The 17,500-nt window shown below is 49.6% G+C and overlaps 1 protein-coding gene across 1 annotated transcript in view; it reads left to right on the forward strand.

The window, feature by feature from the left end:
• Positions 1-17,500, forward strand: part of LOC121844050 (multiple epidermal growth factor-like domains protein 11) — a gene marked incomplete at its 5' end in the record, with an annotated part of 60,576 nt that overhangs the window by 38,257 nt on the left and 4,819 nt on the right. Inside the window, 1 exon segment of the mRNA XM_042313919.1 lies at positions 13,750-13,870. Coding sequence (XP_042169853.1) covers positions 13,750-13,870 — 121 coding nt within the window.

Genomic DNA, 17,500 nt, shown 5'->3' on the forward strand with positions numbered 1-17,500 from the left:
CTCTGTCTCTCTCAGTGCATGCTGGGAGTGTTTGTAGTTGAGAGGCAGTGTGGAGGGCTCTGTCAACAGTCTCTCTCAGTGCATGCTGGGAGTGTTGTAGTTACACAGTGTACAGTATGAGAGGCAGTGTGGAGGGCTCTGTCTCTCTCTGTCTCTCTCAGTGCATGCTGGGAGTGTTTGTAGTTGAGAGGCAGTGTGGAGGGCTCTGTCTCTCTCTGTCTCTCTCAGTGCATGCTGGGAGTGTTTGTAGTTGAGAGGCAGTGTGGAGGGCTCTGTCTCTCTCTGTCTCTCTCAGTGCATGCAGTGTTTGCAGTTGAGAGGCAGTGTGGAGGGCTCTGTCTCTCTCTGTCTCTCTCAGTGCATGCTTAAAGTGTTTGTAGTTGAGAGGCAGTGTGGAGGGCTCTGTCTCTCTCTGTCTCTCTCAGTGCATGCTGGGAGTGTTTGTCAGTTGAGAGGCAGTGTGGAGGGCTCTGTCTCTCTCTGTCTCTCTCAGTGCATGCTGGGAGTGTTTGTAGTTGAGAGGCAGTGTGGAAGCTCTGTCTCTCTCTGTCTCTCTCAGTGCATGCTGGGAGTGTTTGTAGTTGAGAGGCAGTGTGGAGGGCTCTTCTCTCTCTCTGTCTCTCTCAGTGCATGCTAGTGTTTGTAGTTGAGAGGCAGTGTGGAGGGCTCTGTCTCTCTCTGTCTCTCTCAGTGCATGCTGGGAGTGTTTGTAGTTGAGAGGCAGTGTGGAGGGCTCTGTCTCTCTCTGTCTCTCTCAGTGCATGCTGGGAGTGTTTGTAGTTGAGAGGCAGTGTGGAGGGCTCTGTCTCCCTCAGGCATGCTGGGAGTGCATAGTTGAGAGGCAGTGTGGAGGGCTCTTTCTCTCTGTCTCTCTCAGTGCATGCTGGGAGTGTTTGTAGTTGAGAGGCAGTGTGGAGGGCTCTGTCTCTCTCAGTGCATGCTGGGAGTGTTTGTAGTTGAGAGGCAGTCTGGAGGGCTCTGTCTCTATCAGTGCTGCTGGGAGTGTTTGCTAGTTGAGAGGCAGTGTGGAGGGCTCTGTCTCTCTCAGTGCATGCTGGGAGTGTTTGTAGTTGAGAGGCAGTGTGGAGGGCTCTGTCTCATGCTGGGAGTGTTTGTAGTTGAGAGGCAGTGTGGAGGGCTCTGTCTCTCTCTGTCTCTCTCAGTGCATGCTGGGAGTGTTTGTAGTTGAGAGGCAGTGTGGAGGGCTCTGTCTCTCTCTGTCTCTCTCAGTGCATGCTGGGAGTGTTTGTAGTTGAGAGGCAGTGTGGAGGGCTCTGTCTCTCTCTGTCTCTCTCAGTGCATGCTGGGAGTGTTTGTAGTTGAGAGGCAGTGTGGAGGGCTCTGTCTCTCTCTGTCTCTCTCAGTGCATGCTGGGAGTGTTTGTAGTTGAGAGGCAGTGTGGAGGGCTCTGTCTCTCTCTGTCTCTCTCAGTGCATGCTGGGAGTGTTTGTAGTTGAGAGGCAGTGTGGAGGGCTCTGTCTCTCTCTGTCTCTCTCAGTGCATGCTGGGAGTGTTTGTAGTTGAATGGCAGTGTGGAGGGCTCTGTCTCTCTCTGTATTCTCTCAGTGCATGCTGGGAGTGTTTGTAGTTGAGAGGCAGTGTGGAGGGCTCTGTCTCTCTCTGTCTCTCTCAGTGCATGCTGGGAGTGTTTGTAGTTGAGAGGCAGTGTGGAGGGCTCTGTCTCTCTCTGTCTCTCTCAGTGCATGCTGGGAGTGTTTGTAGTGTGGAGAGTGCATGCTGACGGATGGAGGGCTCAGTGTCTCTGTCTCTCTCTTCTCTCTCAGTGCATGCTGGGAGTGTTTGTAGTTGAGAGGCAGTGTGGAGGGCTCTGATCTCTCTCTGTCTCTCTCAGTGCATGCTGGGAGTGTTTGTAGCTCTGAGAGGCAGTGTGGAGGGCTCTGTCTCTCTGTCTGCAGTGCATGCTGGGAGTGTTTGTAGTTGAGAGGCAGTGTGGAGGGCTCTGTCTCTCTCAGTGCATGCTGGGAGTGTTTGTAGTTGAGAGGCAGTGTGGAGGGCTCTGTCTCTCTCAGTGCATGCTGGGAGTGTTTGTAGTTGAGAGGCAGTGTGGAGGGCTCTGTCTCTCTCAGTGCATGCTGGGAGTGTTTGTAGTTGAGAGGCAGTGTGGAGGGCTCTGTCTCTCTGTCTCTCTCAGTGCATGCTGGGAGTGTTTGTAGTTGAGAGCAGTGTGGAGGGCTCTGTCTCTCTCTGTCTCTCTCAGTGCATGCTGGGAGTGTTTGTAGTTGAGAGGCAGTGTGGAGGGCTCTGTCTCTCTCTGTCTCTCTCAGTGCATGCTGGGAGTGTTTGTAGTTGAGAGGCAGTGTGGAGGGCTCTGTCTCTCTCTGTCTCTCTCAGTGCATGCTGGGAGTGTTTGTAGTTGAGAGGCAGTGTGAGGGCTCTGTCTCTCTCTGTCTCTCTCAGTGCATGCTCTGAGAGGCAGTGTGGAGGGCTCTGTCTCTCTCTGTCTCTCTCAGTGCATGCTGGAGTGTTTGTAGTTGAGAGGCAGTGTGGAGGGCTCTGTCTCTCTCTGTCTCTCTCAGTGCATGCTGGGAGTGTTTGTAGTTGAGAGGCAGTGTGGAGGGCTCTGTCTCTCTGTCTCTCTCAGTGCATGCTGGGAGTGTTTGTAGTTGAGAGGCAGTGTGGAGGGCTCTGTCTCTCTCTGTCTCTCTCAGTGCATGCTGGGAGTGTTTGTAGTTGAGAGGCAGTGTGGAGGGCTCTGTCTCTCTCTGTCTCTCTCAGTGCATGCTGGGAGTGTTTGTAGTTGAGAGGCAGTGTGGAGGTCTCTGTCTCTCTCTGTCTCTCTCAGTGCATGCTGGGAGTGTTTGTAGTTGAGAGGCAGTGTGGAGGGCTCTGTCTCTCTGCTGTCTCTCTCAGTGCATGCTGGGAGTGTTTGAAGTTGAGAGGCAGTGTGGAGGGCTCTGTCTCTCTCTGTCTCTGTCAGTGCATGCTGGGAGTGTTTGTAGTTGAGAGGCAGTGTGGAGGGCTCTGTCTCTCTCTGTCTCTCTCAGTGCATGCTGGGAGTGTCTCTTTGTCTCTCTCCAGTGTGCTGAGAGGCAGTGTGGAGGGCTCTGTCCTCTCTGTTCTCTCAGTGCATGCTGGGGATGTTTGTAGCTGAGAGGCAGTGTGGAGGGCTCTGTCTCTCTCTGTCTCTCTCAGTGCATGCTGGGAGTGTTTGTAGTTGAGAGGCAGTGTGGAGGGCTCTGTCTCTCTCTGTCTCTCTCAGTGCATGCTGGGAGTGTTTGTAGTTGAGAGGCAGTGTGGAGGGCTCTGTCTCTCTCTGTCTCTCTCAGTGCATGCTGGGAGTGTTTGTAGTTGAGAGGCAGTGTGGAGGGCTCTGTCTCTCTCTGTCTCTCTCAGTGCATGCTGGGAGTGTTTGTAGTTGAGAGGCAGTGTGGAGGGCTCTGTCTCTCTCTGTCTCTCTCAGTGCATGCTGGGAGTGTTTGTAGTTGAGAGGCAGTGTGGAGGGCTCTGTCTCTCTCTGTCTCTCTCAGTGCATGCTGGGAGTGTTTGTAGTTGAGAGGCAGTGTGGAGGGCTCTGTCTCTCTGTCTCTCTCAGTGCATGCTGGGAGTGTTTGTAGTTGAGAGGCAGTGTGGAGGGCTCTGTCTCTCTCTGTCTCTCTCAGTGCATGCTGGGAGTGTTTGTAGTTGAGAGGCAGTGTGGAGGGCTCTGTCCATACATTCTTGCTTTTTTTCTTGGTATTTATTTTTTCAAATGTTCTTTTCTATGGTGGAGGATTAACGCACTGTTGGTTTAGCTGTACCCACTATTTTCGTTCAAAGTTAGGGAGGAACGGGACGGAGTTTTAGTTTCCTGGGGTTTGAACGGCGAGGTGTGAGCGATGGCTTTACAGACTAGCACGGAGGAGACGCTGTCGATACGTCATGGATTCAGGTGTGTTCCTGAGAATGGAGTTAATTTGGAAGAGGTTCTGCTCGTGGTCGGTGAACAGGTAGGAGCTGAATTGATACATTCTGCATCCAGTATTAACAAAGTTGTGGTTGTGTTCATGAAAATAGTACATTTATTGGACAGGCTGACTGCTAGTGGAATATTCGTGTTGTTGCTGATTTCTCCTCTTCCGACTCCTTCGACCAGAGTTGTAGTTGTAAATCTGCCTCCGTTTGTTACGGACGATCAGATCAGGAAAAAGCTGAGTGGTTTTGGTAAGTTTGCTAGCGGTTTTTCCTGTACTGTCGGCAGGTTTCCAGGCAGACACCGTTGAGCATGTTGTTTCCTTCTGGAATATTCATGTTTCTGAACTACGATAACAGTTGAATGTGCATTTTAAAGTGAGGCATGGGGAGGGGCTCTACGCAGTGTTTGCCAGCACAGATTGTCTACGGTGTTTTGAGTGTGCGGATTTGGGACATAAGAGCTTTGCGTGTCCACATAAACGCCGTAGACAAGGTGAGGGTACAGGGCTAGGTCTAGTCAGACTATGGATGGTGGTGTAGATGAGGCTGGGTCTAGTCAGGCTAGAGATGGTGGGGTAGATGAGGCTGGGTCTAGTCAGGTTATAGATGGTGGTGTAGATGAGGCTGGGTCTAGTCAGGTTACGGAGGGTGGTGTAGATGAGGCTGGGTCTAGTCAGGTTATAGATGGTGGTGTAGCGGAGGCTGGGTCTAGTCAGGTTATAGATGGTGGGGTAGATGAGGCTGGGTCTAGTCAGGTTATAGATGGTGGTGTAGATGAGGCTGGGTCTAGTCAGGTTATAGATGGTGGTGTAGATGAGGCTGGGTCTAGTCAGGTTATAGATGGTGGTGTAGATGAGGCTGGGTCTAGTCAGGTTATAGATGGTGGTGTAGATGGGGCTGGGTCTAGTCAGGTTATGGAGGGTGGTGTAGATGAGGCTGGGTCTAGTCAGGTTATAGATGGTGGTGTAGATGAGGCTGGGTCTAGTCAGGTTATGGATGGTGGTGTAGATGAGGCTGGGTCTAGTCAGGTTATAGATGGTGGTGTAGATGAGGCTGGGTCTAGTCAGGTTATGGAGGGTGGTGTAGATGAGGCTGGGTCTAGTCAGGTTATGGATGGTGGTGTAGATGAGGCTGGGTCTAGTCAGGTTATAGCTGGTGGTGTAGATGGGGCTGGGTCTAGTCAGGTTATGGAGGGTGGTGTAGATGAGGCTGGGTCTAGTCAGGTTATAGATGGTGGTGTAGATGAGGCTGGGTCTAGTCAGGTTACGGAGGGTGGTGTAGATGAGGCTGGGTCTAGTCAGGTTACGGAGGGTGGTGTAGATGAGGCTGGGTCTAGTCAGGTTATAGATGGTGGTGTAGATGAGTCTGGGTCTAGTCAGGTTATAGATGGTGGTGTAGATGGGGATGGGTCTAGTCAGGTTACGGAGGGTGGTGTAGATGAGGCTGGGTCTAGTCAGTTTACGGAGGGTGGTGTAGATGAGGCTGGGTCTAGTCATGCTATGGATGGTGGTGTAGATGAGGCTGGGTCTAGTCAGGTTATGGAGGGTGGTGTAGATGAGGCTGGGTCTAGTCAGGTTACGGAGGGTGGTGTAGATGAGGCTGGGTCTAGTCAGGTTACGGAGGGTGGTGTAGATGAGGCTGGGTCTAGTCAGGTTATAGATGGTGTTGTAGATGAGGCTGGGTCTAGTCAGGTTATAGATGGTGGTGTAGATGAGGCTGGGTCTAGTCAGGTTATAGATGGTGGTGTAGATGAGGCTGGGTCTAGTCAGGTTATAGATGGTGGTGTAGATGAGGCTGGGTCTAGTCAGGTTATAGATGGTGGTGTAGATGAGGCTGGGTCTAGTCAGGTTATAGATGGTGGTGTAGATGAGGCTGGGTCTAGTCAGGTTATGGAGGGTGGTGTAGATGAGGCTGGGTCTAGTCAGGTTATAGATGGTGGTGTAGATGAGGCTGGGTCTAGTCAGGTTATAGATGGTGGTGTAGATGAGGCTGGGTCTAGTCAGGTTATAGATGGTGGTGTAGATGAGGCTGGGTCTAGTCAGGTTATGGAGGGTGGTGTAGATGAGGCTGGGTCTAGTCAGGTTATAGATGGTGGTGTAGATGAGGCTGGGTCTAGTCAGGTTATAGATGGTGGTGTAGATGGGGCTGGGTCTAGTCAGGTTATGGAGGGTGGTGTAGATGAGGCTGGGTCTAGTCAGGTTATAGATGGTGGTGTAGATGAGGCTGGGTCTAGTCAGGTTACGGAGGGTGGTGTAGATGAGGCTGGGTCTAGTCAGGTTATAGAGGGTGGTGTAGATGAGGCTGGGTCTAGTCAGGTTATAGATGGTGGTGTAGATGAGGCTGGGTCTAGTCAGGTTACGGAGTGGTGGTGTAGATGAGGCTGGGTCTAGTCAGGTTACGGATGGTGGTGTAGATGAGGCTGGGTCTAGTCAGGTTATAGATGGTGGTGTAGATGAGGCTGGGTCTAGTCAGGTTATAGATGGTGGTGTAGATGAGGCTGGGTCTAGTCAGGTTACGGAGGGTGGTGTAGATGAGGCTGGGTCTAGTCATTATGGATGGTGGTGTAGCTGAGGCTGTGTCTAGTCAGGTTAGTGATGATGGTGTAGATGAGGCTGGGTCTAGTAGACTGTAGATAGTGGGGTAGATGAGGCTGGGTCTAGTCAGGTTATGGATGGTGGTGTAGATGTGGCTGGGTCTAGTCAGGTTATAGCTGGTGGTGTAGATGAGGCTGGGTCTAGTCAGGTTAGAGATGGTGATGTAGATGAGGCTGGGTCTAGTCAGGTTACGGAGGGTGGTGTAGATGAGGCTGGGTCTAGTCAGGTTACGGAGGGTGGTGTAGATGAGGCTGGGTCTAGTCATGCTATGGATGGTAGTGTAGATGAGGCTGGGTCTAGTCAGGTTACGGAGGGTGGTGTAGATGAGGTTGGGTCTAGTCAGGTTATGGAGGGTGGTGTAGATGAGGCTGGGTCTAGTCAGGTTACGGAGGGTGGTGTAGATGAGGCTGGGTCTAGTCAGGTTATAGATGGTGGTGTAGATGAGGCTGGGTCTAGTCAGGTTATAGATGGTGGTGTAGATGAGGCTGGGTCTAGTCAGGTTATAGATGGTGGTGTAGATGAGGCTGGGTCTAGTCAGGTTATAGATGGTGGTGTAGATGAGGCTGGGTCTAGTCAGGTTATAGATGGTGGTGTAGAGGAGGCTGGGTCTAGTCAGGTTATAGATGGTGGTGTAGATGAGACTGGGTCTAGTCAGGTTATAGATGGTGGTGTAGATGAGGCTGGGTCTAGTAGACTGTAGATAGTGGGGTAGATGAGGCTGGGTCTAGTCAGGTTATGGATAGTGGTGTAGATGAGGCTGGGTCTAGTCATGCTATGGAGGGTGGTGTAGATGAGGCTGGGTCTAGTCATGCTATGGAGGGTGGTGTAGATGAGGCTGGGTCTAGTCAGGTTATGGAGGGTGGTGTAGATGAGGCTGGGTCTAGTCAGGTTATAGCTGGTGGTGTAGATGATGCTGGGTCTAGTCAGGTTAGAGATGGTGATGTAGATGAGGCTGGGTCTAGTCAGGTTACGGAGGGTGGTGTAGATGAGGCTGGGTCTAGTCAGTTTACGGAGGGTGGTGTAGATGAGGCTGGGTCTAGTCAGGTTACGGAGGGTGGTGTAGATGAGGCTGGGTCTAGTCAGGTTATAGATGGTGGTGTAGATGAGGCTGGGTCTAGTCAGGTTATAGATGGTGGTGTAGATGAGGCTGGGTCTAGTCAGGTTATAGATGGTGGTGTAGATGAGGCTGGGTCTAGTCAGGTTATAGGTGGTGGTGTAGATGAGGCTGGGTCTAGTCAGGTTATAGATGGTGGTGTAGATGAGGCTGGGTCTAGTCAGGTAACGGAGGGTGGTGTAGATGAGGTTGGGTCTAGTCAGGTTACGGAGGGTGGTGTAGATGAGGCTGGGTCTAGTCAGGTTATAGATGGTGGTGTAGATGAGGCTGGGTCTAGTCAGGTTATAGATGGTGGTGTAGATGAGGCTGGGTCTAGTCAGGTTATAGGTGGTGGTGTAGATGAGGCTGGGTCTAGTCAGGTTATAGATGGTGGTGTAGATGAGGCTGGGTCTAGTCAGGTTATAGATGGTGGTGTAGAGGAGGCTGGGTCTAGTCAGGTTATAGATGGTGGTGTAGATGAGACTGGGTCTAGTCAGGTTATAGATGGTGGTGTAGATGAGGCTGGGTCTAGTCAGGTTATAGATGGTGGTGTAGATGAGGCTGTGTCTAGTCAGGTTACGGAGGGTGGTGTAGATGAGGCTGGGTCTAGTCATGCTATGGATGGTGGTGTAGCTGAGGCTGTGTCTAGTCAGGTTAGTGATGATGGTGTAGATGAGGCTGGGTCTAGTCAGGTTATGGATGGTGGTGTAGATGAGGCTGGGTCTAGTCAGGTTATAGATGGTGGTGTAGATGAGGCTGGGTCTAGTCAGGTTATAGATGGTGGTGTAGATGAGGCTGTGTCTAGTCAGGTTACGGAGGGTGGTGTAGATGAGGCTGGGTCTAGTCATGCTATGGATGGTGGTGTAGCTGAGGCTGTGTCTAGTCAGGTTAGTGATGATGGTGTAGATGAGGCTGGGTCTAGTCAGGTTATGGATGGTGGTGTAGATGTGGCTGGGTCTAGTCAGGTTATATATGGTGGTGTAGATGAGGCTGGGTCTAGTCATGTTATAGATGGAGGTGTAGATGAGGCTGGGTCTAGTCAGGTTATAGATGGTGGTGTAGATGAGGCTGGGTCTAGTAGACTGTAGATAGTGGGGTAGATGAGGCTGGGTCTAGTCAGGTTATGGATGGTGGTGTAGATGAGGCTGGGTCTAGTCATGCTATGGAGGGTGGTGTAGATGAGGCTGGGTCTAGTCATGTTATGGAGGGTGGTGTAGATGAGGCTGGGTCTAGTCAGGTTATGGAGGGTGGTGTAGATGAGGCTGGGTCTAGTCAGGTTAGAGATGGTGATGTAGATGAGGCTGGGTCTAGTCATGTTATAGATGGTGGTGTAGATGAGGCTGGGTCTAGTCAGGTTATTCTAGTGGATGAGGCTGGGTCTAGTCATGAAATGGAGGGTGGTGTAGATGAGGCTGGGTCTAGTGAGGTTATAGATGGTGTTGTAGGTGAGGCTGGGTCTAGTCATCCTATGGAGGGTGGTGTAGATGAGGCTGGGTCTAGTCAGGTTATAGATGGTGGTGTAGATGAGGCTGGGTCTACTCAGGTTATAGATGGTGGTGTAGATGAGGCTGGGTCTAGTCAGGTTATAGATGGTGGTGTAGATGAGGCTGGGTCTAGTCAGGTTATAGATGGTGGTGTAGATGAGGCTGGGTCTAGTCAGGTTATAGATGGTGGTGTAGATGGGGCTGGGTCTAGTCAGGTTATGGATGGTGGTGTAGATGAGTCTAGTCAGGTTATAGATGGTGCGGTAGATGGGGCTGGGTCTAGTCAGGTTATAGATGGTGGTGTAGATGAGGCTGAGTCTAGTCAGGTTATAGATGGTGGTGTAGATGAGGCTGGGCCTAGTCAGGTTATTCTAGTGGATGAGGAGAGTATAGTGAGGAAGTGTAAGAGACTAGGGGGGGGTTGTCAAGTGGAAAATGAAAAAAAGGGGAGAAGAAAGGAGGTGGGACGGGCGAGGCTGGTGTGGTCAAAGGAACCTGAGAGGCTGGTGTGGTCAAAGGAACCTGAGAGGCTGGTGTGGTCAAAGGAACCTGAGAGGCTGGTGTGGTCAAAGGAACCTGAGAGGCTGATGTGGTCAAAGGAACCTGAGAGGCTGGTGCGGTCAAAGGAACCTGAGAGGCTGGTGTGGTCAAAGGAACCTGAGAGGCTGGTGTGGTCAAAGGAACCTGAGAGGCTGGTGTGGTCAAAGGAACCTGAGAGGCTGGTGTGGTCAAAGGAACCTGAGAGGCTGGTGTGGTCAAAGGAACCTGAGAGGCTGGTGCGGTCAAAGGAACCTGAGAGGCTGGTGTGGTCAAAGGAACCTGAGAGGCTGGTGTGGTCAAAGGAACCTGAGAGGCTGGTGTGGTCAAAGGAACCTGAGAGGCTGGTGTGGTCAAAGGAACCTGAGAGGCTGGTGTGGTCAAAGGAACCTGAGAGGCTGGTGTGGTCAAAGGAACCTGAGAGGCTGGTGAGGTCAAAGGAACCTGAGAGGCTGGTGTGGTCAAAGGAACCTGAGAGGCTGGTGTGGTCAAAGGAACCTGAGAGGCTGGTGTGGTCAAAGGAACCTGAGAGGCTGGTGTGGTCAAAGGAACCTGAGTGGCTGGTGTGGTCAAAGGAACCTGAGAGGCTGGTGTGGTCAAAGGAACCTTTGCCTGGTGCTGGGGGGGATCAGGATGGGAGATGGAGTTGGGTCTACTTTCAGACACTGTTTAGATGTATAGTTTCCTTCTGGCACTGGGGCTTTTTGAGCTTTGCTATTGGTCTCTTTCTTTGCTGCCTTTTCTCCCACTTCTTATGGAGACTCTTTGGGTCGGCTCGCTTAACATAAATGGCGCCAGAGATGTGGGAAAGAGGAGTCTTTTGGGTGTATATGTAAAACAAAACAAAAGTACAGGTGTTGTTTCTGCAGGAGATGCATAATGATGTGGTGAATGAAGTCGATTGGGGTCTCTGGTGGAAAAGGGGTAAGTGTGCTGAGCCATGGGACAAATATAAGTGCAGGGGTGGCAGTCTTTTTGCACCGGGGCTGGCAGTAAAAATGTGCTCCTCAAAGGAGGTGTGTAGGGGTAGACTGCTTGTTGTAAAAGCAGAAATTAACAACTAGGGTTTTGTCCTTATAAATGTGTATGCACCTAACACAGGGAGGGAGAGGGAGCATCTGTTTGGGTGTCTTAGACAGGAACTCTCGCAGGTAGCGCCTGAGGAGAAGCTGGTGGTCGCGGGGACTGGAACTGTACAATGGATTTTACGAAAGACAGAAATTGGGAGGAGCCTCATTCAGGCTCAGTGGGAGTGTTAAGGGACGTCATTAATAAGTGCATCGAGGATGTCATCCCCACAGTGACTGTACGTACATACCCCAACCAGAAGCCATGGATTACAGGCAACATTTGCACTGAGTTAAAGGGTAGAGCCGCCGCTTTCAAGGAGCGGGAATCTAACCCAGAAGCTTATAAGAAATCCCGTTATGCCCTCCAACGAACCATCAAACAGGCAAAGCGTCAATACAGGACTAAGATTGAATCGTACTACATCGGCTCTGATGCTCGTCAGATGTGGCAGGGCTTGCAAACTATTACAGACTACAAAGGGAAGCACAGCCGTGAGCTGCCCAGTGACACGAGCCTACCAGACGAGTTAGATCACTTCTATACTCGCTTCGAGGCAAGTAACATTGAAACATGCATGAGATCATCAGCTGTTCCGGACGACTGTATGATCACACTCTCCGCAGCCGATGTGAGTAAGACCTTTAAACAGGTCAACATTAACAAGGCCGCAGGGCCAGACGGATTATCAGGATGTGTTCTCCGAGCGTGCGCTGACCAACTGGAAAGTGTCTTCACTGACATTTTCAACCTCTCCCTGTCTGAGTCTGTAATACCAACATGTTTCAAGCAGACCACCATAGTCTCTGTGCCCAAGAACACGAAGGTAACCTGCCTAAGTGACTAGCGACCCGTATCACTCACGTCTGTAGCCATGAACTGCTTAATAAACAGGAATAACGTCTCTTAGGCTGTTGGAGAGATTCCTGGAGGAGGTCCAGGAGGCCCTGTCTGAGCCGGTAAGGGGGTGTTCGAGCGGCCAAAAGGGGGAGGAGCCACCAATGTTGCCACCACAGCAGGTGACTGCAGAGACTGGGGACTGGCAAGGGGGGCGGGAGGACCCTGGGGGAGTTTGAGGGTGTGGGGGAGTTTGAGGGGGTGGGAGGTTAAAGCCCTCTACAACCTCTGCGTTAAGGTGAGGAACATTAGGAGCCTACCAGGAGTAAAGGCACATCAGTGGCAGGGGCTATGTAGGGAGGAGAGTATGATGGGTTTTAGATGGAGGGGGCTCTACAAACCCAGTACCAAAGAGGTCAGGGGACCTCCAGTGGAGGGTTCTACATGGAGCCCTGGCCACTAACAGCTGGTTGTCACGGGTCGACCCGAGAGCTGGACTGGGGTGTCCTTTCTGTGTCATGAGTGAAACTGTGCATCATGGGTTTTCTACGTGCGCCAGGTTAATATCATTATTGGAATGTCTGTGTGAGAGGTCGGGGGTGGAGTTCACTGTTGGGATATGTATAATGGGGTACAGCTATTCAAGTAGGCCAAATGTTTGCTCAGGCAAAGTTGTCTATTTGGCGAACGAGGAGGAACAGGGTCAAAGGTGGGGGGATACCCTTTACTATTATTGAATGGGATTTGAGTTGTGTAAAATGCTAAGCAGTGTGGAGATGTTTCAGGAGATGTTGTATAAAATGCTAAGCAGTGTGGAGATGTTTCAGGAGATGTTGTATAAAATGCTAAGCAGTGTGGAGATGGTTCAGGAGGTGTGGTGTGTCGGGTGGGGAAGATGGGTTGGATGTACGGCTGTAGAAGTGGTGAGGTTTTTGGTTATTGTGGTGTGTTGTTTTGTATCATGGGGTTCAGGGCAAGGTGAGTGTATAGAATAGGGTTCAGGGCAAGGTGAGTGTATAGAATAGGGTTCAGGGCAAGGTGAGTGTATAGAATAGGGTTCAGGGCAAGGTGAGTGTATAGAATAGGGGATATTTGTTTTTAAAGGGGGGCGGGGGCGGGCGGTAGTGGTTTTAATGAAATGAGGATGTATCGTGAAAGAAAGAAAGTTTTAAAAAAGTATGTCTGATTCTCGCTCTCATTCTCTCTTTCTCTCCTTCCTTCCTTCCTTCCTTCTTTCCTTCCTTCCTTCCTTCCTTCCTTCCTTCCTTCCTTCCTTCCTTCCTTCTTCCTTCCTTCCTTCCTTCCTTCCTTCCTTCTCTCTCTCTCTCTCTGTCTCTCTGTCTCTCTCTCTCTCTCTCTGTACAAATGGTTAAAGGACACAAGATAAAATAAATAAGCATAAATATGGGTTGTATTTACAATGGTGTGTTCTTCACTGGTTGCCCTTTTCTCGTGGCAACAGGTCACAAATCTTGCTGCTGTGATGGCACACTGTGGAATTTCACCCAGTAGATATGGGAGTTTATCAAAATTGGATTTGTTTTCGAATTCTTTGTGGATCTGTGTAATCTGAGGGAAATATGTCTCTCTAATATGGTCATACATTTGGCAGGAGGTTAGGAAGTGCAGCTCAGTTTCCACCTCATTTTGTGGGCAGTGAGCACATAGCCTGTCTTCTCTTGAGAGCCATGTCTGCCTACGGCGGCCTTTCTCAATAGCAAGGTTATGCTCACTGAGTCTGTACATGGTCAAACATTTCCTTAATTTTGGGTCAGTCACAGTGGTCAGGTATTCTGCCGCTGTGTACTCTCTGTGTAGGGCCAAATAGCATTCTAGTTTGCTCTGTTTTTTTATTAATTCTTTCCAATGTGTCAAGTAATTATCTTTTTGTTTTCTCATGATTTCGTTGGGTCTAATTGTGCTGCTGTCCTGGGGCTCTGTGGGGTATGTTTGTGTTTGTGAACAGAGCCCCAGGACCAGCTTGCTTAGGGGACTCTTCTCCAGGTTCATCTCTCTGTAGGTGATGGCTTTGTAATGGAAGGTTTGGGAATCGCTTCCTTTTAGGTGGTTATAGGAATGAACGGCTCTTTTCTGGATTTTGATAATTAGTGGGTATCGGCTCTCGCTCTCTCTCTCTCTCTCTCTCTCTCTCTCTCTCTCTCTCTCTCTCTCTCTCTCTCTCTCTCTCTCTCTCTCTCTCTCTCTCTCTCTCTCTCTCTCTCAGGGTGATGACTGTTCTCTGACCTGTCCTGCTGGGGTGTATGGGGCCAACTGTTCCTCTCCCTGTAACTGCCACAACCAGATCGCCTGCTCACACATCGACGGATCCTGCATGTGCAGAGAAGGTGCGTTACACTGAATACTGTCATATCTCGCTCTTTCCTTCTCTCCTCTCTCTCTCTTTCTTTCCTCTCTCTTTAAGAATGTATCTGCGTTGTATGTCGTTAGCTAGCTAGCCAGACAGTTTTAGAGGAATGATTCCATACATTTTTAACTGCCAATATGACAACATTCAATTCAAACAATTCTGTCAATCCACAGCCACACGCTGACATCAGTTGATGATAGGACTTAGACAAGTTGTGAATGCAACTAGTACTGATATTGTATTATATAACAGCACTCACAGCAAATGTAGACATTTATGGACTGTTTATAGATATTTTATTTAACCTTAGTTTAACCAGGCAAGTCAATTAAGAACACATTCTTATTTACAATGACAGCCTACCCCGGCCAAATCCGGTCGACGCTGGGCCAATTGTGTGCCGCCCTATGGGACTCCCAATCATGGCCGGTTGTGATACAGCCTGGAATCGAACCAGGGTCTGTAGTGGCGCCTCTAGCACTGAGATGCAGTGACATAGACCACTGCGCCACTCTGGAGCCCTAGTTAAAGAGGCTAGTTCTACAAAAAAATTGGTAAACCCGTATTTCCTGCGTAAGTAAAATCAGGATTATGCCTCTACAGCCATTCATTCCAATTAGACTGGTTTGGATTTCTCCCTGACCAACATGGCTGCCATTTCACTGCATTCTGGCACTTTGAGGGTTGATGATGTAGCCCCTCTAGTAATTTAATAGAATCTCAATAATAGCAACTATATTACTAAACAGACAGACAGACAAGCTGTAGTAACTATAGTAACTATATTACCAGACAGACAGACAAGCTGTAGTAACTATAGTAACTATATTACCAGACAGACAAGCTGTAGTATCTATAGTAACTATATTACCAGACAGACGGGCTGTAGTATCTATAGTAACTATATTACCAGACAGACAGACAAGCTGTAGTAACTATAGTAACTATATTACCAGACAGACAGACAAGCTGTAGTAACTATAGTAACTATATTACCAGACAGACAAGCTGTAGTAACTCTAGTAACTGTATTACCATTTGCAGTGTAACGGAACCTACCCAAGAACATTAAACTCAACAGACAGACACATTCTAACTATAGTAACTATATTCCACCAATCAATCAATAGTATTACCATTAGACTGATGTGGAGACACTAACGATCAGCACTCTATTACACGGTTCTCCTCAGAGAGAGAGGGAGGGAGATAAAGAGAGAGAGAGGGAGGGAGAGAGATAAAGAGAGAGAGAGAGGGAGGGAGATAAAGAGAGAGAGAGGGAGGGAGAGAGATAAAGAGAGAGAGAGACATAGAGACAGAGAGAGAGGCAGAGAGAGACAGAGAGAGAGGCAGAGAGAGACAGAGAGAGAGACAGAAAGAGACATAGAGAGAGACAGAGAGAGACAGAGAGAGACAGAGAGAGAGACAGAGAGAGACAGAGAGAGAGACAGAGAGAGAGACAGAGAGAGAGACAGAGAGAGAGACAGAGAGAGAGAGAGACAGAGAGACAGAGCATAGAGACAGAGAGAGACAGAGAGAAATGAAGAACTTAACTCCTCTGTTACTTCAGTACTTCTCAATGCCAGCATGTTTAAATATTTACGTGGCTTGGAATCTCCCAGGGAATCATGGGTAATTAAAGACAGACATCAGAGTGGATCTCTGGGAACGACACTCCGCTCAGCTCCGAGAAGTTCTGAGAGAGTGTGGGTGGCTGTCTCAGTCCCACAGTCCTCTGATTACACTGTAAGCTCTCAGATAACTTCTTCATACACGTATAATAACCATCATCCTACAGTTGACAAAGCTCAGATAACTTCTACATACACACAGAGTATAAACAATCTGGTTCATGTGTTCTGTGGACGCGAGATGTGATTGATTCTGGAGTGAGAGTGTGGAGCGTAGAGCGAGATGTGATTGATTCTGGAGTGGAGTGTGGAGCGTATACGCGAGATGTGATTGATTCTGGAGTGAGAGTGTGGAGCATAGAGCGAGATGTGATGCACTTTTCTGTGCACTTTGGTTGAGGGGGGTTTGTCAGGGGTTTGTCAGGGTTTGTCAGGGTTGAGCAGGGGTTGTCAGGGTTTGTCAGGGTTTGTCAGGGTTTGTCAGGGTTTGTCTGGGTTTTGTCAGGGTTTGTCAGGGGTTTTGTCAGGGTTTGTCGTGGTTTGTCAGGGGTTTGTCAGGGTTTGTCAGGGTTTGTTTTGTCAGGGGTTTGTCAGGGTTGAGCAGGGGTTTGTCAGGGTTTGTCAGGTTTTGTCAGGGTTTGTCAGGGTTTTGTCAGGTTTTGTCAGGGTTTGTTTTGTCAGGGTTTGTCAGGGTTGAGCAGGGTTTGTCAGGGTTTGTCAGGTTTTGTCAGGGTTTGTCAGGGGTTTGTCAGGGTTTGTCAGGGTTTTGTCAGGGTTTTGTCAGGGTTTTGTCAGGGTTTGTCAGGGTTAGTCAGGGTTTGTCAGGGTTTTGTGTTTGGTCAGGGTTTGTCAGGGTTTGTCAGGGTAAGGTTTTGTCAGGGTTTGTCAGGGTTTTGTCAGGGTTTGTCAGGGTTTGTCAGGGTTTGTCAGGGTTTGTCAGGGTTTGTCAGGGTTTGTCAGGGTTTGTCAGGGTTTGTCAGGGTTGGTCAGGGTTTGTCAGGGTTTGTCAGGGGGTTTGTCAGGGTTTGTCAGGGTTTGTCAGGGTTTGTCAGGGTTTGTCAGGGTTTGTCAGGGTTTGGGGGTTTGTCAGGGTTTGTCAGGGTTGGTCAGGGTTTGTCAGGGTTTGTCTGGGGTTTGTCAGGTTTTGTCAGGGTTGGTCAGGGTTTGTCAGGGGTTTGTCAGGGTTTTGTCAGGGTTTGTCAGGTTTGTCAGGGTTTGTCAGGGTTGGTCAGGGTTGGTCAGGTTTTGTCAGGGGTTTGTCAGGGTTTGTCAGGGTTGGTCAGGGTTTGTCAGGGTTTGTCAGGGTTGTCAGGGTTTGTCAGGGTTTGTCAGGGTTTGTCAGGGTTTGTCAGGGTTGGTCAGGGTTGGTCAGGGTTTGTCAGGGTTTGTCAGGGTTGGTCAGGGTTTGTCAGGGTTTGTCAGGGTTGGTCAGGGTTTGTCAGGGTTGGTCAGGGTTTGTCAGGGTTTGTCAGGGTTTGTCAGGGTTTGTCAGGGTTTGTCAGGGTTGGTCAGGGTTTGTCAGGGTTTGTCAGGGTTGGTCAGGGTTTGTCAGGGTTTGTCAGGGTTGGTCAGGGTTGGTCAGGGTTGGTCAGGGTTTGTCAGGGTTTGTCAGGGTTGGTCAGGGTTTGTCAGGGTTGGTCAGGGTTTGTCAGGGTTGGTCAGGGTTGGTCAGGGTTGGTCAGGGTTTGTCAGGGTTGGTCAGGGTTGGTCAGGGTTTGTCAGGGTTTGTCAGGGTTTGTCAGGTGTTTGCCCTGTATGTTATGGACTGAGTTACTTTGTATTTCAGCGTATTTAGTCTTGGCTCATTATATTGTTGACCATTGGGGCTGTTGGTGGGGAGTACAGTAAAGAGAGTACATAGAGTACAATACAGAGAGTATATAGAGTACAGTATATAGAGTATATAGAGGACAGTAAAGAGAGTACATAGAGTACAATACAGAGAGTATATAGAGTACAGTATATAGAGTATATAG

The sequence above is a fragment of the Oncorhynchus tshawytscha genome, unplaced genomic scaffold, assembly GCF_018296145.1.
Source record: "Oncorhynchus tshawytscha isolate Ot180627B unplaced genomic scaffold, Otsh_v2.0 Un_contig_217_pilon_pilon, whole genome shotgun sequence".
Classification (NCBI taxonomy): domain Eukaryota; kingdom Metazoa; phylum Chordata; class Actinopteri; order Salmoniformes; family Salmonidae; genus Oncorhynchus; species Oncorhynchus tshawytscha.